General features: G+C 50.4%; 1 protein-coding gene across 8 annotated transcripts in view; it reads left to right on the forward strand.

The window, feature by feature from the left end:
* Nucleotides 1–23537, forward strand: part of CAPN8 (calpain 8) — a 54408-nt gene extending 30871 nt beyond the window's left edge. For 2 of the 8 annotated variants that reach the window (XM_032466624.1, XM_032466626.1), the window contains 12 exons: nucleotides 2446–2621; nucleotides 6074–6085; nucleotides 8740–8951; nucleotides 10049–10085; nucleotides 14221–14289; nucleotides 16827–16884; nucleotides 17183–17247; nucleotides 19992–20060; nucleotides 20470–20548; nucleotides 21074–21190; nucleotides 22037–22095; nucleotides 23258–23537. In XM_032466624.1, the coding sequence (XP_032322515.1) occupies nucleotides 2446–2621; nucleotides 6074–6085; nucleotides 8740–8951; nucleotides 10049–10085; nucleotides 14221–14289; nucleotides 16827–16884; nucleotides 17183–17247; nucleotides 19992–20060; nucleotides 20470–20548; nucleotides 21074–21190; nucleotides 22037–22095; nucleotides 23258–23281 (977 nt within the window). In that variant the 3' untranslated portion in view covers nucleotides 23282–23537. Of the gene's footprint in view, nucleotides 1–2445; nucleotides 2622–6073; nucleotides 6086–8129; nucleotides 8647–8699; nucleotides 8952–10048; nucleotides 10086–14220; nucleotides 14290–16812; nucleotides 16885–17182; nucleotides 17248–19991; nucleotides 20061–20469; nucleotides 20549–21073; nucleotides 21191–22036; nucleotides 22096–23257 lie in introns of those variants that run through there. The other 6 variants (XM_032466625.1, XR_004314541.1, XR_004314544.1 and 3 more) reach the window with 6 other exon arrangements.
* The last annotated feature ends 270 nt before the right edge of the window (nucleotides 23538–23807 follow it).

Raw genomic sequence — 23807 nt, forward strand, 5'->3', positions numbered from 1 at the left:
TGTGTTCAGAGGGTCTCTGCTTCACCCTCCTACCCCTGCTTCTTTGTACTAACTGGGCTCTTGGCACCATGCACTAAGGCCTCCTGTTTTTCTCTTGGGCTTCCTCCATCCCCACCCAGCCCACTGAGCTGGGACAGTGGCTGATGGAGTAGTGGAGGAACACGGGCGCAGCCTGCACTGTTTCAGTAGATTGCATCCATTAGAACAGCCGTTCTGCTCTGCGTCTGCACCTGCGTTGGAGGTGGTGGGGCCTGACAGCGGGGGAGGTCAGGGATGGCCTCACACAGGGCATGCGAATGGCTGCTTTCCGCTCCCATGGGAGTCATCGCAGCTCCATCCCTGGTGGGGACAGTCTGGTGCAAACTGCTGCCTCTGCGCTAACCCGGGTCCTCATCTTATTGAAGGTGGGAAGCCTTCCCCATTCGCAGGAGATCACTAATATCTCCATATACAGGCTCCTCCTAGGTCGAGTCAGCTGAGGCAGCACCAGAAGAAGAAATTCGGAAAAACGACCCCACGTCTCTAAGGAAAAATGAAAGAGAGCAAAACCCACCCTTTCCACCTCCCGCCTCCCCAGGCCCCACTTTCTCTCTGGGTCTGCTGTTGATGTTGATTGACTTGCACTGTAAGCACAGGATGTCATCCTCACGGCTGGGCTCACTGCAGGCCTGTGCTCAGTGCCGTGGAAGCAGCATTATAATAAAATCCCGCGTGGGCGCAGTCCTATGTCTTGACCAGGGCTCTTGTTCTTTATCCCCACCAACCCCAGCTCCCATTTCAGACGGCAGAGACGAGCGCTGAGCCAAGTGGAAGGGCGGAGGGCCTTTCCTGCCACTGTCACTCAGATGCTCGGCCCAGCAGCTGCGGGACGCTGGGAGGGTCATTTCTCTGTGCTGAGCTTCAGTTTCCTGAAGTGGAGGCATAATACCCGCCCTTGGACGCACTTTGTAAACTGTAGTGTTAAAAAATGGGATGTATTATTTTTATGACCCATTCTCTTCCTCTAGTTCTCTTAAGGAGTACACAAAAAATGTAGGAATTGCAGTAATGTTGCATTTGGGAGAAATTAAAATACGCTCACCATTAGCAAGCTCTTAGAAAATGTGTAGGAAATTTGCCTGGATCATTTTGGGGGCTCAGAGCCATGGCGGGCGGGGGGGCAGGGGAACTAACGTATCTGTATGCATGAAATTGCTATCCCGTCTGTGCTGCCAACTAGCTGTCAGGGAGAGATGGATCATTCCTGCCCTTTGGTAATGATGTAAGTATAGAAGATTACAGAATTGTCTCTGTCTCCTCTGGAATCAACAGATATTTGGCTTTTAAATCCACACACTTGTGCCTTAAAAAAAAAATCTAGAAGTGGAGGTTCTGGGAAGGTGGAATTGAGTAAGTAATTTTATGGTTAAGAAAACATAATTATCAGTGGCTTTTGGTTACCTGTGGATGTCTTGTTATGTTATCAAGTTGGACCCTGATTTACAGGATGTAAGAACTCCCTCCTTCCCCTACTCCTTTATTCCCCCAGGGCGCATCATTATTGAAATTGTTGAGGCCCTGGCATGGAGATGGCCATCAAGCCATCTTCCTCAATTATACTCCACCACTTGAGTCTGTCATAGAATTGCTGTGTGTCGTTGGATGGCTCAGGTGCCCTCTCTGTGCCTTGGCTTGTACAGTCATATTTGGAGAGTTTTTTTTTTTTGAAGGTCATATTTGAAACAAAGCAGTCTTTAAAAATATCCATAGGTGGTGTGGCAGGCATGCTTAATTGCCAATGATTATCCCTCAGGCATTAGTAAATGACATTATTAAATTGAAGGGAGTGTGTCTCATCACTGGCTGCAATGCCAAACCATCACGTGGGGTCCCTGGGCTGCTGGACAGAGGATCAGGGTTGTGATCTGAAGTGGGGGCCTGTCAGATGGGGCTTCCCAGGGGACAAGAGTGGTTGTCTTTATACCCTGTCAGCAGAGGCCTCTTTGGTAGCTGGTAGCTGGTCTTTGTTCTCATCTGACGCAGGGACATGCTTTTCCCCCAGAGACCTCCTTCCTCCAAGAGGTGGGCTTGTCTTCACAGGCCAGGAGCTGAGAACAAGGAGATGTTAATTTCCCCAGGAAGACTTGGAGTTTCCTTCCCAGGGAAGCCCAGTGTAGCCCTGGGCCCATGGAACCTGGACTATCCCCAGTCAAGCATGTCTGGGCCCCTGGTTGATCAAATGGACAAGTGTAAGCTTTCCACATGTAGGTGTGTCTGCTGGTATATGGGTGGGGTGGGGTAGTGAGAAAGAAAACGCCTGACCATCTTGTAAGGAAAACTTGCTGAGGCCTTTACTTGCAGAGTTTCCTTTCATTGGGATGATCAAAGTTCCTCCCTTTCATTCTGTTCTTCCCGATGTCCTTGCCCCTCCTTCGGGGAAACCATCATCTCCTGGGTGACTTCCAGCCACTTACTGGACAAATCCCCAGTTTGAAATCCGTTTGGATGAGGTGGACGACCACCAGGAGGAGGGCGCTGGTGAACCCTGCTGTACGGTGCTGCTGGGGCTGATGCAGAAGAACCGCAGGCGACAGAAGAGGATGGGACAGGGCATGCTCAGCATCGGCTACGCTGTCTACAAGGTACTTTGGGGCTCGGGTCACCCATCATTGCACACCCGATGCCTTTGGCCAGAATATTTTGGCCAGCAATTGAAGCGCATCTTTCTTACTGTTTGAATGTTCCTAATCAGGCATTCTCCTTGCTCCCCCAAATGCCTCTCCCAATTACTGAGGCCTGAATTCGACAATTAGAGATTCATTTCTCTGGCTTAAGTCTCTGCTGTTAACATTGAGATGTGTAATGCATTCAGCTTTGCCTGTCATTGAGGGTTTAGTGTAAATGCACTTATTAGACTCTTTCCAGGTACAGGCCTCTCAGAGGAGAGGTGCCAAGAACATGGGGGCACATGGCACCAGAGGTGACACAAGGTAATGAGGACATCACAGAGTGGGGGAAAGGAGGCTGGATATGGAGCCAAAGACAAACCCCCTCTTCCTCCCTGGGCAGCCCTGAGACACTTGTTGAGACACACAAGGCATGGGCTGGGTAAGGAAGCCCCATGGCCATTTTCAGTTCTGGTGTCTCTGGACTGAAGGCCACAGCTGGCTCTGGCTCCAGGCCGCAGAGCCTGGCTCAGTACACCAGCCCTGCCCTGGGAACCACCCCTCTATAGGTTTCACAGCCTCACAGTTACGTTAGAGCAGGACCTCTGGGGTCCTGACAAGCCTAGCCCGGATCAGACTGGAATCCACTTTTTTATACAGGCAAAGACTTTTTATAACAAATTGCGGAGGGATTTGTGGTAGTTGTTTTTACACAATTTTGTTAAAAATGAATTTCTTGGGAAAAATACAGTTCTAACGAGAGAGACCAAGAGCTGGCTGGAGGCCAACATCTCGGGATCAATTACAGTGTGAAAAAGAAGTATTGTAGTAAGAAACCAGTAAGGAAAAGTACCATTGTTGAGCTCATACTACCTCCAGCCCCTTTCTTTCTCTTAGTTTGGAACTTCAGGCTTTAGAGTTTAGGACGCGCGTGTGTGTGTATGTGTGTGTATTTTATGCTGGAGGAATGGGAGTTAGAACATAATTACTGCTTGATGGCAGGAGAGAAGAATTTCAAATAAATTAGCTCCAGTTCTACTCCAGCTTAGCCCTTCCATCGCCATCTAGAACGTAAGTAGCACCAAACCAGATTCTGTGTTTATAGGGATAAAAAACCCCGAGAAAGCACTTCCTTATGCATATCAGTTACACCAGTCTTCAGGGCGTATCTGCTGTCCCAGGCGCCTGTGCTGAAGGCTGAGATACAGAGGAATAGCACAAGGTTAGTGCCCTTGGGTGCTCATAATCTAGGGGGGAAATCGGACACACACTCCACAAACTACAGGGCAGGTCAGACCTGCTGCCGTGGGGACCAGCACTGTGGGCAGAGGTCTCCTCAGAGAGGGATAGCTTCATGGAGGAGGAGATTTTTGATCAGGGTTTCAAAAAAAAAAAAAAAAAAAAAAGAGCTGGATTTCAGAGGTGGAGAAGGGAGAAGGGTCCCAGCCACAGGGGACACCATAAGGGACACGTGCTTCTTGACAGCTGGAGAGTAATTGATGGGTTTGGAGAGTTGGCAGTAGGCGGCCCTGGCCGAAGGGTGGGCTACACCTGGACTGTGGCCACCAGCTTATCATCTACTGGCTCTACCTTCTATAACCGGATCAGCAACATGTTCTTTCAAAGGGACACGAGTGAACACGGGGAAATAGCTTTGTGGGCATAGTGTTTGCTCTCATAAATAATATATACAGCATGTCAATTTTTCAGATATCAGTTTACAGCTGCTTATAAAATGTAACCCCATGTATGTTATCTGTGGACCTCCTTCTTAGAGCCCGAGGCAGACAATTTAGGTGACATCTGTGAACACAAGCTGCTTTAGAGTTAGGTTGAGGAGGGTGTACAACATTGTGGGGGGCATCTGGGGGCGTGGGGGGTGCCTTGGCTGGTAGAAAGTACCTGGTGGTGGAGGGATGGAGTGTAAGGATTGCAGGGGGGACCACTCTCTGACCCCTGGAACTGCTTCCTCTCGCTTTAACTGTCTGCAAACTGGAGTCTGGTTTGAGGTTGGAGACCCGACACTGATTGAAGAGCAGCCAGAAACCCCCGAAGGCTAAAGAGTCCTGCTTGTCTGGCCTCCTCTCTCCCCTGTTACCTTCCTGCGGTGACAACAGGTTCCTGCCAGGCAGCCCTGTCATTTGCATTCCAGATCCTGCATTTCAAAGGTGACTGTCCCTTTCCATCTATCAGTGGGTGAGGCTGGCCTGCTCTCCTGCTTGGGACTTGTGTTACCCAGGCCGCCTGGCTGGCTCAGTTCCTGCCCAGGAACTCTTGGCAGTAGATTCTGAGCCTCCTGCCTGCAGCGGCGGTGAGCAGGTTGAACGGAAGGACAGCCCAGAGTTCCTGCCAAGGGCGTGAAGACGGTTAGGTAGGGAGGAGGTGGAGGGTCCCTTGAGGACGGATGCTCTCCCAAACGGCCAGGCCTCTGCTTGGGGGATTTTGGCTTTAAACTCAAAGTTAGAGTGACAGTGACCCCAAACTTTTCTGCCTCTGCTGCCAATTACAGACAGGGCGAGCTGGCAGTTGGCCATGGACCTCAGCCACTGTTAAACAATGCCCTTCCTGCTTTCTGGTCAAAAGAGTCTGCGTGGCAGGGGCAAAAGCGGGAAAAGGACATAAGGGGCTTGAACCCTCTTCTCTACCCTGGCATGGGAGGCCTCCCACTCTGCACCTGAGAGTTGATCCCCTGTGGAGTCAGCATTTCCTGCTGCAAATAATAGGACCTACCTCTACTTAGACTAGTGAAAAAGGCATTGACCAGCTCATGTAACCAAACCCAGGGAAGGACAGGCATACAGGGGACAAGGGACGTGCATGCTGTCAGGACCCTTTCCTTCCACATCTCCTCTCTGGTGTCTCTTCTCCTGGTCTGGCTTCCTGCACAACCTCCCTAATATCACTCACATAAAAGAAAGGCCCCCTTCTCTTAGTTCCTATTCAAAAATATTAGAGAAATCTCTGATGGGCTCAGCCTGGGTCACATGCCTCTTCCTGGACCAATCCCTGTAGTCAACAGCAATTAAAGTATGTCTCAAGTTGAGTGAGATCCCTTTCTGGCCAAGCCCATCAGAGATCTGGAAGCTGGATCTGTAGGTCTGGAAGATGTTAGCTCTCATTTAAATCCCCAGGTTATGACTCTTGAACAATTTGGAATCCTGGTAGATTATACAAGGAGAAAAATAAAGTAGATCCTTTTTCTTTCTTTCTTTCAGATTTCTAGGGCTCAGGAATCTCCAGATGGCCTTGAAATTCACCAATGACTTTCCAGTTTCAGAAATGCTGATTAGTTTCTCACTTTAGCACAGACTTCCTCCCGGTGGCCCAGGAATGCACAGTCTATCTGCCAGATGTGGGGAGGGACACAAAGGCACCAAGGGAGGACTGTGGCATCCTCAGGTGATCTGTCCTCTTCTCCTGCCCTGTAGGTCCCCAAAGAGGTATGTGGGTGCTGACGGAGAGGTCCCTTCTCTGGTAAGGAATCGCTGGGCTGCCTCCGGGATGGGCACCAGTGGCGTCTGCTTCCTCTGCTGGAAGCCAGTTCTCCCACAGATTTCCACATGCTCCGGTGAGCTGGTAACCCTGGGAGCTGATAAAGACAACTGGGTCCCACCCTCCTGAAAGGGAACAGTAGGGACCTTTGCCTGGTGGTCTGACCCAAACAAGTATCTCACTTAGGCTCCTGGTTATCTAGCCAGCAGAAATAATGCCCTGATCCCTGAAAAGAAAAGAAAGCCCCAACTTTATCTTTTTGGCTCCTGGCTTTTCCTGCACCTGCTCAGTGATTTACAGCTGGGTTTAAAGAGACATGTCATCATTGTCATACTTACATCTGGAGTTTCCAGCTGCCGTCCCAGGCCTCACTCAGCTATTCCGGCTGCCTCACCAGTTGAGGGGAGGTGCTGCTGGGGTCCCCTGTGACAGTGCAGCGTCAATGCAGCCAGCACAGAAGTCCTGGCCCAGCGAGCCTTTGCTCAGCCGCAGACTGGGGACACCTGGGAGCTCTTAAAAATCTCTATGCCCAGGCTGCACCCCAGACCAATTCTAGTAGAATCTCTGAAGGAGATTCCAGTGTGGAGCTGAGGTTAGGAACCATTTGTTTTGTCTGTCCCCCCTCCAAGTGTCTGTTGCTCTAATTATGCAGAGGTTCATTTGCTCTGCTGCAGTCTTACCCCTGCTCCCCCAGGTTCTAAGCTGGGCCACCTTGTGGCATGTGCCGGTGATGTCCAAGTTCACCAGCTCCAGCCCATGCATTCTTCTGAGGCTGTGGACCACTGGTCTACCCTGCCGGTCAACTCACACATGCATATTATTGATTATGGAGGCAATAGACAAGGGGATATGGATGATTTAGAGCAAATGCCTCTTCACCACTTGAAAGAGATTAAATTCAAACTTAAGTCTGATCAGTAGTGGTTCCCATGAGAAATGGCCCATTTATATGAGAGAGAGGTCCTATGTACAAACAGTGGAACCTACCCCAGCAGCATCCCAGGGCCCTCAGTGGGTTTGCTGTGGATCCTGTGCTCTCAAGTGCAAGGGGTCTGTGGTCAGTGGTTCTTAAACTACCGCCTTAGAAGCCCCTGGGGGCTTGAGAAAGCACAGCCCACTGGGCTCCACCCCCAGTGTCTCTGGTGTGGGGCCTGAGAATTTGCATTTCCAACAAGTCCCCCAGGGCTGCCCGCGCTGACCCTGGGCCCATACACTCCCAGCTGGGTAGGGCCACGGGAAGGTGCGAGGGCCAGGGGCCTGGTGGCACATACCTGTTTGGAATCCCTGGTAGGACTGAGGGGACCCAGCTCCTGCCCCCGTGTTTCCCACTTCTTACTCTGGCCTCCTGAATAAGTTTTCTCCTAATGTGTCCCATCCCTGGGTTCTTGCTGGAACTCAGCTGGCCCCTTTCCCAATCCAACCCAAATTCCTAGATAATTTACTGGATACTTTCCCCTGCTGGTTGCCTGTTTCCTCCCCTTGATTTCATAAGGGAGGGCAAGAATGACATTTAGCCCCAACACTTAGACCTTGGCCAAGGCCTTGCTGCCCAGCATTCGTCTGCTTGAGTATAAACATTTTCAAGACTCTGGCTGGCTTAGTACTTGGGTCAGCAGGGTCTGGCTGGGGGTCCTGTGGAGTCCTGGCCAGGGTAGTGGGGATGGGTGGCCCTGCCTTCCTCTCCTGCTTAGCTGACCTGTGGTCCAAAGAGGGTCTGGTGACCAGGAATGGTCACTGTCCACTCTGGGGATCCCAGCTCCAGGTCACACTCAAGTCAGAGCCCTTGCAGCATACGGCACCTGCCGTCTGTCACAGGCATCTTGATGAAGACTGATTATAAAGATAAAGTGCGGGGGGGTGGTGGTGGTGGTGGTGGTGGTGGTGCTTAACGACAGCAATAATGACATGGGCACCTGTGTTTTCAAAGCACTCTGTAGCCACTAATTAGACTGTGTCCTACACCCACGGCCTCCCTCTCCCTCCAACAAACAGATGGGTCATGGGGAGCATCTCCCCCTGGAGGAGAGCCAAGGCCCAGAGGGAGGCCTGGCTGTGGCCGCCCCCTCGTCTGCCTCCTTGGGAGCTGCCTCCCTGGATCCCCAGCTCGATGGCCCTGCTTACTTTGCAGAGCAATCGTCCCAGCCAGGCAAAGGTGAGCGGGCCTTTGGCTGCTGTTGCTTGAGAACCAAGATTTAAGCCCCAGGCCTATACGGGTGCTCAATGCCACACCCCCAGATATAGCTGCAGAATAAACGCCTGTCGGATTCAGTGAGAGGTGATTCACGAGAACAAATATCCAGAGAAGCAGAGCACACACTAGAGCCCTATTGTCCAACCCTTCATTTAACCGGGAAGAGGGCAAGGGGTCTGGCCAAGGTCGCATTGTCAAGGTCAGTGCCTTTACCGGGGCTGGGCCCCCAGGTGCTCTGAGTACACGTGATGATAGACACACGGTGAATTCACGCCCGAATCCAGGGCCTCCCGATTCTCAGCCCAGTGTTCAAAGTCAGCGATGCCTAAATCAGCGCGAGAAAACCCAACTCTTTGGCCTCCGTCTTCCAGGATTTCAGGAGAAACTGACGCTGACTGTTGCTTTGTGCAGCGGGAGGGGCCCGCGGCCGCGCAGCTGGGCCGGGACTTCTTCCAGGGCCGCCAGCCCTCCGCGCGCTCCGCCACCTACGTCAACCTGCGCGAGGTCTCCGCGCGCGTCCGGCTGCCCCCGGGGCCGTACGTGGTGGTGCCGGCCACCTTCGAGCCCTTCAAGGATGGCGACTTCTGCTTGAGGGTGTTCTCGGAGAAGAAGGCCAAGGCCCTGTGCGTGTCCTTTCTCTCCGCGGTGGTGGCGGGTGCTCGCAGTGCCGGGGTGGCGGAGGGACCTGTCGCTGTGGGGGACTCGCCCCGGGCGCCCTAAAGAACTTTGTGAAACACCGTGGGTCCCAAGGGTCCTTCATAAGGTGTCCCCTCCTGCCGCTCTACTTTGGTCTACAGGACCCTGGGGAGTTTTCTTTAAAAAAAAAAAAAAAAAAAAAAAAAAAAAAGGTCAAGGCCGGAGAGAAAGGGGACAACCTGGTTAGAATGTTTTTCTCCCAGCAGGGATGGGCACCACCCAGAGAAGGATCTAGATGAGAGCACTGCCTCTGACCCTTACATACACCGCAGACACACGCACCACACAGACATCCCCCATCCCCCACACCACAGAGACACCACACCCAGACACACCCCCCACCGCACACATCACAGACACACACCGTACAGACAGCCCCCACCCCCACCACATACACACCACACACACACATACCACACAGACACCCCCCACCCGCCACACTACATACACACCACAGACATATACACCACACACACACACACCACACACACATACACATATTCCATGTACATATATACCACACACATACCACACATACGCCGCGTGCACACACACACACACACCACATACACAAACACTACACATAGCATAGTCTCCCCCCACCCCCACCCCACCACATACCATGTACGTATGTGCATGTACATGTGGCTGTGGGCTTGGTAGCTCATTCCTCAGACACCATCTCAACAGAGATTCACATTGCTGGGTTCCTAGGGGAAAATGAAAATAGTCACTAGGGCAAGGTGAGGAGAGAATTCCCCAGGAGAGTGGTCCACCAGGTGAACACTCAAGATTCCATGAGGTGCCAACTGAACTTGGCAATTCTTGTCAGAGTTGGATGGGGACTGGGGAGGTATAGGAAGGGAACCTGGCTCAGTTTATGCAGTTTGGTGCTAGTAGGAACTAAAGGTCTTATGTTGGAAAGCCAATCCCTCGGCAGGGTTAAAACTTCTTAAAACGTCCTAGCCATTAGCTGTACTTTTTACTTACTCATATTTTGTTTTTTTCTTTCTTTGTGTTTCAGAGAAATTGGGGATGTAGTAGCTGGAAACCCACATGAGGTATGCCATCTTTTAGTATGCCAAGCTCTGACACTGATGCATAGCAGTCACTTGGGATTTCTTACTGATTCATAACTGTTCTTTGTATATTGAGGACCATAACTTTACTCATCAGGACTACAACATTTTTGAGGTCCTGGATCTTCATGATGAAGATGAGATAGATGCAGTGCTGGGAATCCCAGCTTTGTAACACATTCCTACCCCCTGAGGGGAGTCAGCATCCCCTACATTCAGGCAGGTGGATCCTCAAAGCACTTGCTGTGAGCTTGAGCAGTTCTGGGCAAGATAGAGAAGGTGATGGGAGAAAGAGCTCTAGTCCCTGCTCTGAGACAGACCTCCAGTCTCTTAGAGGACAAATGATGGAAGTATATGAAAAAAGATAAAGGACAGCTCATGGCAGAAATGGATCTAAGCCTGCATGAGTGTAGTCTGGGGGGCTGGAGTGAGCACCTGCTTTGGGAAGGCTCCACAGGTAAGGTCAGTTCAGAGTAGACTCTTGGGGAAGAAAGGTACAGAGTTTGAAATGTGGTTCACCCGCCTCTCTCCTTCTACCCTCCCTTGTGTCCCCAGTTGGCTGTCCCCTTTCTCATTTGCTGTGTGCGGAGGCAGCGTGTTGAGGTTGGCTGCTCCATGAGGGGCCAGACTGTGTCTGTGGCCAGTGGGTATGGCTGGTGGTGGGGCCCGACTATCTTTATGGGGGCACAGGCCCAGCTTCCTCCACTCCATTCTGCCTACCCAAACAGACAGAGGTGTCTCTTGTGAGGCCACATGGAGCACCGTACAGCTGCTAAGTTTGTCTTTGGCTGAATGGGTGGCGGTGCGGAGATATTCTGATTTGGCGTATATCAAATTTGTAAGCTTATATTTCTGCAGATGCGTGAGGACATGCAAAATATGGAATCATTGCGCCCTGGAGGGGGCGGGTTATGCTGTGAGTTTATTAGATAGAAAATGTGTGCCCCCTTGTTATTTCTCATTCCCAGTTGTCCCTGAACTGGACTTGGCACCTGGTAGCTAAGCCAGGGTCAGTCGCAGCCCCTGCCTTGAGTCAGGTGCAATTCCAGGTGCCAGAGGCCCTCTCTGGGTTTGGGGCTCTTGGTGGTCCCAGCTGGTCAGCACTCTCCCTCCCGTCCCCTTCCCCCGCCCCGTTGCAGGGAGGTGCCTGCTCAGCCTCCTCACTGCCCCCTAGGACTTGTCTCTCACAGTAGCTGCTCTTAGTAACGGTCCCAGGTGTGTTCAAAGGCCAGTAAGCCAGTGTGGAAGGTATGCACCTGCTTCCACAATTCAGTTAGTAATACTGTCCTTCTTCCTTTTTTTTTTCTTGCTAAATCAACTTAAAACTGACTCTAAGCCCCCACAGCACCGGTTGGCAGGAGTTCAGTTTCAGTCACTGTGCCCCATCTCCACCTCTGTGATCTTGGGGTTTTCTGAAGCGCCAACACAGCAGGAAGTCTCTTCCGGTCACAGGTCCACACTGGTCTCCCCTGAGATGTCCCCTGTCTCAGCCCATAGGCTTCTTCATGTCTGGCTGCTCTTGGGCTTCTGTACTAGGTTGGGGGCTTGGAATCTTTGGTTAAGTAGGAGCTGCCAGGCTTAGGGTCTAACCTTCCCCTTCTGAGGTCCCCAGGGCACCCTGTGTGGAGCCATACAAGGTTTCCCAGTATTTCAGGGCCCGTCCACATCTTCGTGGTCTTAGGGAAATTCAGCCTTTTCTCTCTAAAGTACCCTTCCCCTGACACACACGCCCGCACGCATGCACGCACGCATGCACAAAGGGATAACATCTTCAGGGACTTAAGGCTTTACAGGGGACAGGAAGAGCCTTTGCCTTTAAGAACTTATGTTTTCCTCCTTCCAGAAATGTCCAAGTCATGGACAGCTGGGCATTTAAAGGGCTTGGGATGGGGGAGGGGAAAAACAGGTGAACACACTCTTGGAATTTAGATGTGTTGACTTAGAGCAGGTAGTAAAGACGTCGTCCCCATGTAATACAATAGCAGTGAAATAGTTCCTTGCCTTTGCCAGGATGTCTTACCATTTCCACAGTATTTTCATGTATATTCTCTCAGAACAACGGATAATAAGTTGCAATAAGTTCTTTGAGAACAGGGACCATGTCCTGTTCACCGCGACATCTCAGACACAGATACAGAACAGTTCCCGACATGAGCAGAGTGTCCAGTAAGTCTTTTTTTTTTTGAGTGGTTGAACAAACTGAAGTACTGCATGCCATCATTTAAACCTCTTTCTTCCAGTATCTGAAAACTCCCCTGTGTGCAGTGATACCCCCTAGTGGCGAAATGCCTGCTATGCACCCATTTGTGCTCATGTCCATTTATTGACTGGCCGGCCGGCCTGCCTGCCTGCCTGCCTGCCTGCCTGCCTTCCTACCTTCCTTCCCTCCTTCCCTCCTTCCTTCCTTCCTCCCTTCCTTCCTTCCTTCCTTCTTTCCTTCCTCCCTCCCTCCCTCCCTCCCTCTCTCCTTCCTCTCTTTCTCTCTCTCTCTCTTTCTTTCTTTCTATAATTTCATACTTATTTCCCTCCAGAATAATAAACTATCACTCCATGCTCAGAACTTGTGGACGTCATACTAGTTTTAGGCTATCGTATATTATGTGACATGAACAATATAATATTTTTCTTCTGCAAAACCACTTTAAAACCATGTATGTGTGATGATAAGTGTTTATCATTTTTTTCTTCTAAAAAGTTTAGATGTATTTTTGGATTTGCTCCTTATAAATGTGAGCAATATGATAGGCATTAACACTCCGTGTTATGGATGGGGAAGCAGGGCCCTGGAGAGGTCGAGTTGCAGTGGATGCTGAGAGCAGCTGCTCTGGGGGTCAGCCTAGTGGGTGGTGGAACAGTGCACCGCCTAGACTTTGAATCCTGCCTCCACCATGCACCAGTGGTGTGATCGTGGCCTGTTACTTAGCACTTTTAAACCTCAGTTTCTCCATCTGTGAAATGCGAATTGCTGTGAGACCAACTTCATAGTGGTCATGGGTATGAAATGAACTAATCCATGGGAAGTACCTGACAAGTAGTAAGCACTCAGCAGGTTACGACTGCTGTTTCTCGTGACAGTACAGTATCATCAGGCCATATTGGGTCTTTTGTACTGTTCTGAGTGACAGTTTTGGAAAAAATTGACTTGGTTTTCTGGAACTCTTCAAGGCATCTGGGAAGCTTGTGACTTTTCTTTTTCTGCCTAGTGATAAGAGTTGGGGAGACCATTCTATTTGGAAAGAGGCTACTGCCAGATCAGAAAGTCTCTGGGCAGAGTCATTCATATAATGATTTGCAATTTTCAAGGGACGTTGACACACATTAGCCCTCATTTGATTCTTAAATGACCCATGTAACAAGCCTAGTTAATTAATTAAAATTTCTTTTTGGTGGGGAGAAGTAATTCAGTTTATTTATTTATTTATTCTTAGAGGAGGTACTGGGAATTGAACCCAGGACTTCATGCATGCTAAGCATGCACTCTACAGCTTGAGCTATACTCTCCCCCAAGCCTAGTTTATTTAATACTGGAGTTGAGGAAGTGGATGTTCCGAGTTCTGGGGTGGAGTTCAGTAAGTGGTCAGTCTGGTGTTTGAACTCCTATCTTCTGGTTCCTAGCTCTGCTGTTTCCACTAGGCTGTGATTTAAACTGCTTTTTAATTGTGTTGCTATTTCAGAATCTGGTGAAAGCTAAGAAAATATAATATCAACACTATCCCCCAATTTTCATGCATTGCCTGAGGTTCACAGACCCCCTGAAGGTCATCGGCGAATGTTTTAGGAGCCCACAGACCCAGACTGAGATGCTTGGCTGTCAGTGTTGCTACCGTTCTCTAAAAAGGATTCAGGGTTGAAATCACAAATTCAGGGCTGGTAGGATCACTTCCCCACATCACTCAGAGAGTAAGTCCCTGGACTCCTGGACTGAATCCCTGCTGGATGGGGAGCTCCTGGGGCCAGGCCCTTGGACCTCTCCTGTTTACCACCACGCACTCCCTCTCACCCAGTGCCCGGCACACAATAGACACGGGATGGGTGTAGTGAATTACGAGCGAGTGAATTTTAAATATTTGTCTTTCAGCAAGTCCCACCTTAACTTTGCAATTGCCCTGCCTTTTAGCCCCATCCCTGCGAGGTGGATCAGGAAGACGGCCAGTTCGAGAGGCTGTTTGAGAAGCTTGCAGGGAAGGTGAGTGGAGGCCAAACATGGGCTCCCAGACAAGCAGGACGGTGTTTGGGAAGGCTCAGGTCACACGAGTCCTTCCCTTGTGTCCCTGTGACTAAGAAGGGTGAGGCCGCAGGTCTCAGGCCCCCAGCTCAGTCTTAAAACTAAGGCCTTTCCCGCACAGCTGAGGGGAGAAATGGGACTGAGGCCACTTTTGTTGCTGGGATGACTGCCCCTTAAGAAAATAGAAAATTGGAATCTCCACTTCCTGCCCCAAACCTTTCTGCTTGTGAATCGGTCCTGTCTGGTCAGAGCCCCGTAGGATCAGAGCCCGGAATAAAAAGCTGGGAGGCAAAACTTTCCTAAATCAGTATCCTTCAGCGATGAGAGGAACCACCCAGTCTGGGTGGAAGGGGGCTGGGTTAACCTGACCTAGCATTAGTGCTCGGTGTCCCGCTGCCCTGCCTGCCCCCAGGGATGCCACAGTGCTCAGGGTGCGCGGATCCGGGGGAGAGGCCGGCGGGCAGGTGTACTGCTCCTTCCTTGCCCGGACTGCTGACTTGGTTTATTGTGATTCTAGTCCTGTGGGGCCATAAGTCAGAGCAGACTCGGGACTCCAAGTGTCACAGCTGGTCCCATAAATACGGTGAGCGCACTGCTCTTTGAGGGATGAGGCTTGCCGAAGGGCCTTGGAAGGTGCCCGTCATCTTGGGCTGCTCTAGCAATGTACTGCCGACGGGACTGCTTAGAACAGAAATTTATTTCTCACAGTCCTGGAGGCTGGAAGTCTGAGATCAGGATGCCAGCATGGTCGGATTCTGGGGAGGGCCTTCTAAGTTGCAAACTGTTGACGTCTCACTGTGTCCTTGTGTGGCGGAAAGAGGGTGAGGGATCTGTCTGGGGTCCCTTTTATAAGGGCACTCATCTGGTGCATGAGGGCTCTACCCTCGTGACCTAATTATCTCCCAAAGGCCCCTCCTCCTAACGTGGTGACCTTGGGGGTTGGATTTCAATATGTGAATTTTGGGGGACACAAACATTCAGTCTGTAACAGAAGGGGGAAAACAGTGCTCTCCACCCCCCAGGGAAGCTCAGAGCCACTTTCTAGAGTTAAGGATAGAAGAAGAAGATACATCAGCATCCTTTGCAGAAAATAAAACTGGGAACTCAATTCCCTTGCATAGCCATTAAAGAAGCTTTGGAAAAATGAGTCAATTTATGTTTTAGATGGATGCTCAGAGCAGTGTTTTTACTAACAAAACCTTGTTGTCTTAGCTGCCAAGGGGCTATATTTTATTTAGAACATCAGGACTGATAAAATAAAAGCTCATGTTTGTATAGCTCTTCATGGTCCTTATCTCATCTCTCCTGCCCTGTGGGGCAGTGTCAGTCACCCTACCTGCTCTGCTGGTGAAGAGTTGGGCACAGAGAGGTTAAGGAGCTCTCTAGGACACAAGGCCTGTTGACGGTCAGGTCACGGTCTCAATATCCCATTTCTTCCCTGGCAGGTTAACAGGGGCGATTCTTGGCCTGGGGACTTTTCAGAGGGTCCCTAGGTCTTATTATAGTGACATTTTGTGTGTGAATGAGGCCAGCTGCGCTCACAGGCAAGGCTGTTCTGTGTAGCTCCTACCTCGCTTGTTTCCAGTGGAACAGCCTGGGCCAGAGGGTGGGTAGAGCTCAGTGGTAGAGTGCATGCTTAGCATGCACAAGGTCCTGGGCTCAATCCCCAGTACCTCCATTAAGAAAAAAAGAAAAAAAAAATAGCCTGGGCCTGCCTGGTGGAGGGGAGAAGTGGGACTCTGTGGGGACAAGTGATAAGACCACACCTCACGCGGGGAAGTGACTTGGCTAAGGTCACATGGCACGTAAGGGGCGGAGTCATGATTGGAACCCAGCGCCCCTTCTCTGTGCCTCACTCTTCATCCTGCCTGAGGTCTGTCCTCCAGCTGAGAGTTCAGGGATGTATCGTCCGTCCGGCTCAGTGTTTATCCCAAGTGCATGTGGGAATCTCTAGTCCCCTAAATCTCTACTTCTGGCTTGAGATGGGCTACTTACGCATGAAACAGCAACTCCCGTAGGTTCAGTGGGGAAAGCGGGTGCTTTGGTTTTGAGTCCTAGGTTTGAGTCTTAGGTTTTGAGTCCTAACTCTGTCACTTGGTAGCCGTGAACCCCAAGCAGTTATATCACATGGAAATGACAGATGACTTGGTGTATGTATGTGATGTTCAGCAGTTCACAGAATCATAGCTTCCCTAACTCTGACCTGGGTGCAGAGTTGTTCTGAGGGTTTGAGGATGTTCTCAGGTTAAGCAAGCCCCGGGGAAGGCAGCAGCCCCCTGTGCAGCCCTTGGCTGCGGGTGTAACCTGCTCATGTCATTTACATAAACTTCCTGCCCAGCCTGGGGGCCCCAGGGAAACTGCGAATTGGAGACTTTAAAGATGTCACAGCCTTTTAAAATCACAAGGTCAGTGGACCTGGTGTCTGACTCTGCGTTAAGTTAATGTGTTGAAATGCTTGTCAGGGCCTCACATGACTTGCATTAGGTTCATCTTTCTAGGATTCTGAGGTCAGTGCCAGTGAACTCAAGACAGCACTGAATGAGGTGTTTTCCAAACGTAAGTTCTTCCTTGAGGCTGTTCAGGAAGTCTGTGTGAGCCTAAGAGGGTGAGGGTGGGGACAGGCACTGGGCCAGGGGCCCCACATATAGGGGGCAAGGTGCCCTGATTTCCTCTGGGCTGAGAGCGCACCCAGCAGGTGGGAGGGGCTGGAGGGGAGGGGTGCTGGGTGGGGTGAGAGCAGGAAGTTATGCTCCATAGTCTGGCTGGCATCTTCGGTGGCATCCTACCCCGGAGATATTCCCCCCGTTTTCACAGGATCCTGACTCCCTCCCCTCTTTTCTATTTAAATATTTAGGGACAGACATAAAATTCGATGGCTTCGACATCAACACTTGCAGGGAGATGATCAGCCTGATGGATGTATCCTTTCCATGTCTCGTTATTTTTACTTTTATCCTGATTTTAATGTCTCCTCCCCCCTTTCCCCATGGGACAGGAGGGAAGGGAGAGAGGGAGAAGGAACCAGCATCTACTGAGCACATGGCAAGTGTCCTGCTTGAGCTTTAAAGAAAAATGTCATCTCCTTTTGCGCCTCAATGAGCTTGAGATTATCTCCGTTTTACAGGCAAAGAACGTGAGGTAGGCTGTGTTGAAGTGACTGGTTTCAAATCCTTTAATTCAGAGATAACAAATACATGACATTTGTATGCCTCCTCCTGTTAATCAGAGCGTTCCTTCCACGAGGCTCTGTTACCCTCTTCCCTCTCCCCTGCTCTCAGCATCCCCATCTGGTCTCTGTCTCCCAGTCTTGACACGGCCATCCCCAATAATTTAGGATTATCACATGAGATAAAATCTGTTTGTTCTCTCTGACCCAGTTTAACCCTCACTCTATATTGGAGGATGAGTAAGAGATCTGGGGAGGAATGGGGAAGGCTAGGGCATTCTAGGTGGAAGGAACACCTTCAATGCAGCACAGAGTAGGGAATGGCCGAACATCACTTCCTTAAAACTTGGCCTCCGGTGGGTCCAGGTTATCGTTCTCCATGGTGCTGTTGGTGAACATGAGTTCTTTGAAAACTGGAGCCTTGGAGGATGCTTCTCCGTTCTTAGGGCTTCATCTGTGGTGAGATCTAATGACCTCTGGGGTGGGGGGGATGAATTTTACTAGCTCAGTGGTCATGCCGAGGGTCCTGGGTCACCAGTGCTGAGCTCTGCTAGGGGTGTCAGCCTCGGAGAGCGGGTGCTGACTTGTGGTCCAGAGCCTCAGGTGCTGGGGCTCTTCAGCCCTGTGTCCTGTATCCGGCCTGTGTGGTTAACAGTGTAATTCATGGGCCTGTGGCTGTTGAACTGTAAAATGTTGATTCACTTTGCTGCAAATAGTTCCTTGATTTCTGAATCATTCTTCTCAGACTTGCCTCTGGACTTAAGTTTAGATTTGAGGGTTGCCCTGTAGTCATGCACTGAGTGTTCCTAGTGCTGTTTGCATCTGCATGGCTCCAGGAAGACCGTGACTCTGCTATTCTTCAAGAGTGTCTGTTCCACAGTTGGGTGCTTTGGGCCAGTGGTTCTGAACCAGGGTGTGCAGCAGAACTGCCCACGGAGGCTTTTGTAAATACAACAGCTTTATTGATATATAATTCACATACCGTCTCATGTACCCATTTAAAGGGTACAGTTCAGTGGTTTTTAGTATATTTGGAGTTGTACAAACATCACCTGTTTTAGAGCATTTTTATTGCCCCCCCAAAAGAGACCCTGCACCCACATTAGCAGTCACTCCCTATTTCCCCTCAGCAATACAACCCTTTTGCCCTCTAACCTCTTTCTGTGTCTATGTACCTGTTCTGGATATTTTCACATGAATGGAATCATACAGCACGTGGTCCACCACGGCTTGTGTCAGCACTGAAAAGCCATGGGGTTTTAAAAATCCAGTTGTGTGAATCCAGCTGATTCAATAAGTCAGGGGTGAGGCCCGGGAGTTTGCAGGTAATTCCCTCTGGAATTGAGGCTATACTGATGTTCTGGGATGAAGGCTTTGGAACAGACAGGAGTCCAAGTTCTGGCTCCACCACTTACCAGGTGTATACATTTGGAGAAGTTACTAAATGCTGTGAACCTCAGTTTCTTCTCCTGGAAAATGGGATAACAGTATGGCGCCCCATGGTCTTGTGAGGATGAAACGAGATCCAGGAATACATGGGTCTGGCTGGACCAGAGCATTAGCTCGCTTTCCAGACTACTCTTCTCAGATATGTTGGTTGAAGTCTTAGTGAGGGTTTGAAGGCTGTGGTGCACCCACCATTAAGGGTGGATCAAGGATACAAGGACACAGATTTTCTTAAAGGGTGAGGTTTACATTCTTGGGTGTAAACAACTTTTTGTTTGGCTAGTTCAAAGAAGTGAAGATGATGGTCTGTTTCAGAATTTTAACATCCGAGTTGTAACACGATGGTGTCTATTGGTTGGTTGTGGCTGCTGAGAAAAGGGTAGCGTTTCAAAGAGACTGAACTTCAAGGGGGTAGGGAAAGTTCGAAACACCCTCCAGGTCTATCTAGCGCGGTGCTCAATCAATATTCGTCGAGTAACTGTAAGCTGGACACACAGAATTTCACAGAACCCCTGGCCTGTTTTGGTTGAGCAGTAGCTTATGAGCCAGCTGTGCTCCTGGAACCATGTCCTAAGGTCCCAGAAATCAGTCTTGAGAAGCTTGGAGCTCCTTTGAGGCACATTGACAGACCCATGTAGACCGTGTGGGTGAGAATCCGAATCCTGTGCTCCTGAGGACTCTTCTGATAAGATTCTGATGTTCTAACCAACTAATTGTTTCAACTCTTAATGGCAGAAATTTAAATCTGAAAGTGAATTTACAACAGATCATGTAGGTCAGCCCTCCCAGTGACCCAGGCTCACGACTTGCCTTGGCCCCCGGCTCTGTGCCTGACCTCAAACGAGGGCCTTCGTGAGTGTTTGACTCTTTAATCTTAATTTGCATTTGTTTCCCACCAACCCTTCCTATGGTGACCACCAGGGCCCTGCTTACTGCAGACACAGATGTTCACTGAGGTCTGCAGACTCTCATTGTGCAAGGTCACAAGAGAAAGAAATCCATAAAGCATGTGGAATTCGGGCTTGATCATGTTGGCCTTTAACCTGCCTAGAGCAATGGGATGGGCTCCTTGGGACTGGTGGAATTCAAGACGCTCTGGTTGAAGATTCAGAAGTATCTGGTAATTCTTCTCATTGTGCCGGGGATCCCCTGGGCTCTGGTCACTCACCTCTATTCTGTTTCTAGCCCCTCGCCCTCCCTGACACCCCTTCCTAGCCTATTTCATGCCTTAGTCTAACCAGATCCTTAGTCATGGTCAAAACCAACACAAAATCTGAACACATTTTTCAGGAAGGACTAAGAGGCAATGAGAGACACTTGTGCCGGTGCCTTCACAGAAAGTTCTACCTTTCAGAGGACAAAAGACCCTCAGCCCAAACTTTTATTTTTGTCCTGAAAACTTCCTGGGAGGAGTCAGTGAAGTCTTTTCTTGAGGGTGTCCCTGGCCTGGAAGCAGTTGGGTGGAGGGAGATGGTTCTGCTGGGGCCACAAACAACTTCTTTCTACCTGGAATTTTTCTTCTGTGCTAGGAGATCTATCGGGAAATGGATTATAACCACTTGGGGACCATCGATGCCCACGAGATGAGGGCAGCCCTCAAGAAGGCAGGTGAGGACACATCCTGTAAACAAGGTCGTGAGATCCAGATATGCTCATTTTAAACATTCTTAATATGACGATGGCTAATGATCATAAGTGGTAGTTACCTTATGTTGGATGTTGATGTGACAACAAAGATCTGTGGTCACGTCCCTTATCCAGGCAGGAGCGAATGTTGCTGGAGTCTTTAGACTTTTCCCAAGGACTTTGCTTATGACTGGGAAGGTGACAGCAGTCATGAAGGATGGGGCTGTGAAGGAGACGGGCCGAGAGGCAGTCCCCTCGCCTTCCTTGCTTTTTCTTGCTGTGGCCAGTGTGATTCATGGCTGAGTGAGCTGGAGCTACAGGCTTAATTTAGGATCAGGGAGGAGGCTAATCCTGTTGAGGATTATCTGAAAGGAGACTTATTGGATGACCAGACCCTTCTGGTATCCCTGGGAGGGGGCAGAGCCAGGCCCGAGTAAGCCCTGAGTTCTGCTGCAGACAGGGCTGAACCCCCCACTCACCTGTGACCCTGGCCCCCTCTGCCCGCAGGCTTCACCCTCAACAACCAGGTGCAGCAGACCATCGCCACGCGGTATGCAGGCAGCAAACTCGGCGTTGACTTTGACGGCTTTGTTGCTTGTATGATCCGCCTGGAGACCCTCTTCAGTGAGTCACTCTCTCCTTTCACCCCATCCCATTTCTCCTGAGGTGTGGGGAGTGGCAGGGGGTGGGGCCAGGAGCCAGAACCAGACAGGCTTCTGCAACTGTGGCATCCTTGAGGGAGGAGATGCAGAAACTGAAGGGGCTGAGGAAGTCCAAGCTGGCCACGCCCAAGGTGCTGCCTTCTCTGGGAAATTTTAAAAGATTGTTGTGCACCTAGTCCGTGCAGTCACTGGGCCAAATGAATGAGTCCTAGTAATGGGGGACTTACGTGGCTTTTGGCATCTATTCACATCTATGCCTCCATGGGGATCATATTGAGAGCACGTGTCACCTACCAGGGAGGGGATAGCAGTCTCATTCTGGAAGGCTTCAGGTGATCTTCTGCCCCCTTTGGCTCATGCTAAGGTTTCCTATCAAGGGAGTTTTCCTTCCAGTGAGGATGGGAGAGGTAAATTCTAATGGGGAAAGCTCAGGCAGCCAGAGGCTAAGTGACTGGTTTACCCTCAAAGAGGGCAACCACCTCTGTTCTGCAACCCTATTCCCCCACCCCTGTTGAAACTATTGCAAGTTTCTAGAGCTTCTGAGGGTGCAGATGGCAAAAGAAGCATCTCAGCTCACAGCTGGAGGTTTGTCTATTTGGGCAGGGGGACACCTGCTGCCCAAACTCCTCACCCTGGGCACTGGATTTAAATCTAGCTTTTCAGAGGCTCTGAAGCTGGGTGGGAGCTGGGAAGGGTGCGGGGGACGGGGAGGTGCCAGGCGGGGATGGGGTGGACAGAGGCAGCTCTCTAGCTGTTCCAAAGTCCAGAAACATCTCTATCTGATTCCATTCCTTCTCTGGCATTCTAGAACTGTTCAGGCTTCTGGACAAGGACCAGAGTGGCATTGTCCGGCTCTCTCTGGCGGAGGTGAGTGGCTTGAGTTTTGACGGACTGCTTGCTGCTGGTACTTGGAGCTTCCTGAATAGCATTGCTGCTGAGTGCGGTTCACTCACACTGACCTGTCCTATTTCCATGTGGGTACAACACACATTCAGTGGCAGGCACTGCAGGGAGGAGTGTGACTGTCGTCCATCTTTCAAATATTTTTATTTATTGTTATTGTTGTTATTGTTTTAAAGGTAAAGCTACAGTTGCATTTCAAATCATTCTCTCAATCTTTTTTTTTTTTTTTTTTAATGGAGGCACTGGGGATTGAACAGGACCTCGTCCATGCTGAGCACGTGCTCTACACCCGAGCTACTCCTCCCCCCACATTTCAAATCATTTCAAGAATGAAAGCTCTTATTAATTTGGATGGAATTGTGGTGGTGGGGACAATTTAAAGTGCCTAACTTCTGGGACCAGGCATCTTTGATCGGCATGTAGAAGGACATCAGAAACAAAGAATTAAATTGCAACAAGGTGGAGTGAGGTTACAAAACAGATGGGTGTTTGGCTGTGTCCAAGGCGCATTGCATCTTGTGCAGACAGCACCGTGCCCGTCCCCTGTGGAGGACTGCAGCCTGTGCAGCAGGGCCTCTACTGGCCTGTGGGGACGCAGGTGTGGGCATGGCCCGAGGTCCAGGCCAGGAGGCAGGCAGCGCCCTCGACCTGCTTCTCAGGTGGAGGAGCTAGAGCACCAGGTTATCCCTGGCCCTCCTACTTGCCTGGGGACAGCTGCTTTCTTTTCTTGTCTAGATGAGAATGTTGTGGGCCTCCTCCTAGCAACCTAGGGAAGGTCTTCCTAGAACCATATCTGTGGATTCCTACAAATTCCGCTCAATAGTGTGAAATCTGAAGTCTGAAATCAAGTGTGTGTGTGTTACACATTCACACGCACACACACTCCTATTTGGAAGTCCCTGTAGGGCTAAGCTTTTCCTAAGTCACATTTCCCTGAGGTTCTGGATCTGGGAGTAGTGAGTTAGTTAAGGACGTCCTTGCTTGCTTTCTCTTACGGAGCAAGGCACTTACCAGAGGGTGGAGAGAGGACAAGCTCATGCCTGTGTGAGGCAGGTGGACGTCGCTGGTGCCATCACACCAGCTCCCGGAGGAGCAGTGTGCTCACCCCGACCTCCTTCTTTTGCAGTGGCTGTGCTGTGCGTTGGTCTGACCTGGGGTTCTGGACATCGGTGACACCCCCTGCCAGCCTGCCTGCCTCTTTTCTCCCCTTCTCTCCAGTTTTGTGAACATTTATCCTGGAGGACCCATTGGTTATTCATCTCTTCCCTGCCTGTTGTTTTGCTCCCTGAGACCCTGGCCTGTCCCACTGGAGCAGTCCGGGGAGCCCAGGATCTCTTTCTGCAGCATTTTAGCTGACCCCAGGGCACGGCGGAGGGACGGGAATTGATTAAAATTGTTGGCCAAAATGGTTTCCAACTTCTTCTAGTGATACGCAGTCTGGGGACTGCCCTGGGCTTTTCCTGCTTTAGGAAGGAAGATGTTCTTGAGAAATGACACGGCCCAAAGCTGCTGAGAGTTGGAAAACATGAGTGGGTGTCTTGGAGGAGAAGCCTGCTCCAGATTAAGCTGCCTTCAGGGAAGGAGCTGCTCTCGGCCTTCTAAGGAGGGTGCAGGGATGGGCTGCTAGGAGAAAAGGCCTTTCTTCATCACTCGCAGACAGAGAAGTTGCTCTACTG

This window comes from Camelus ferus, chromosome 23, assembly GCF_009834535.1.
Source record: "Camelus ferus isolate YT-003-E chromosome 23, BCGSAC_Cfer_1.0, whole genome shotgun sequence".
NCBI lineage: Eukaryota > Metazoa > Chordata > Mammalia > Artiodactyla > Camelidae > Camelus > Camelus ferus.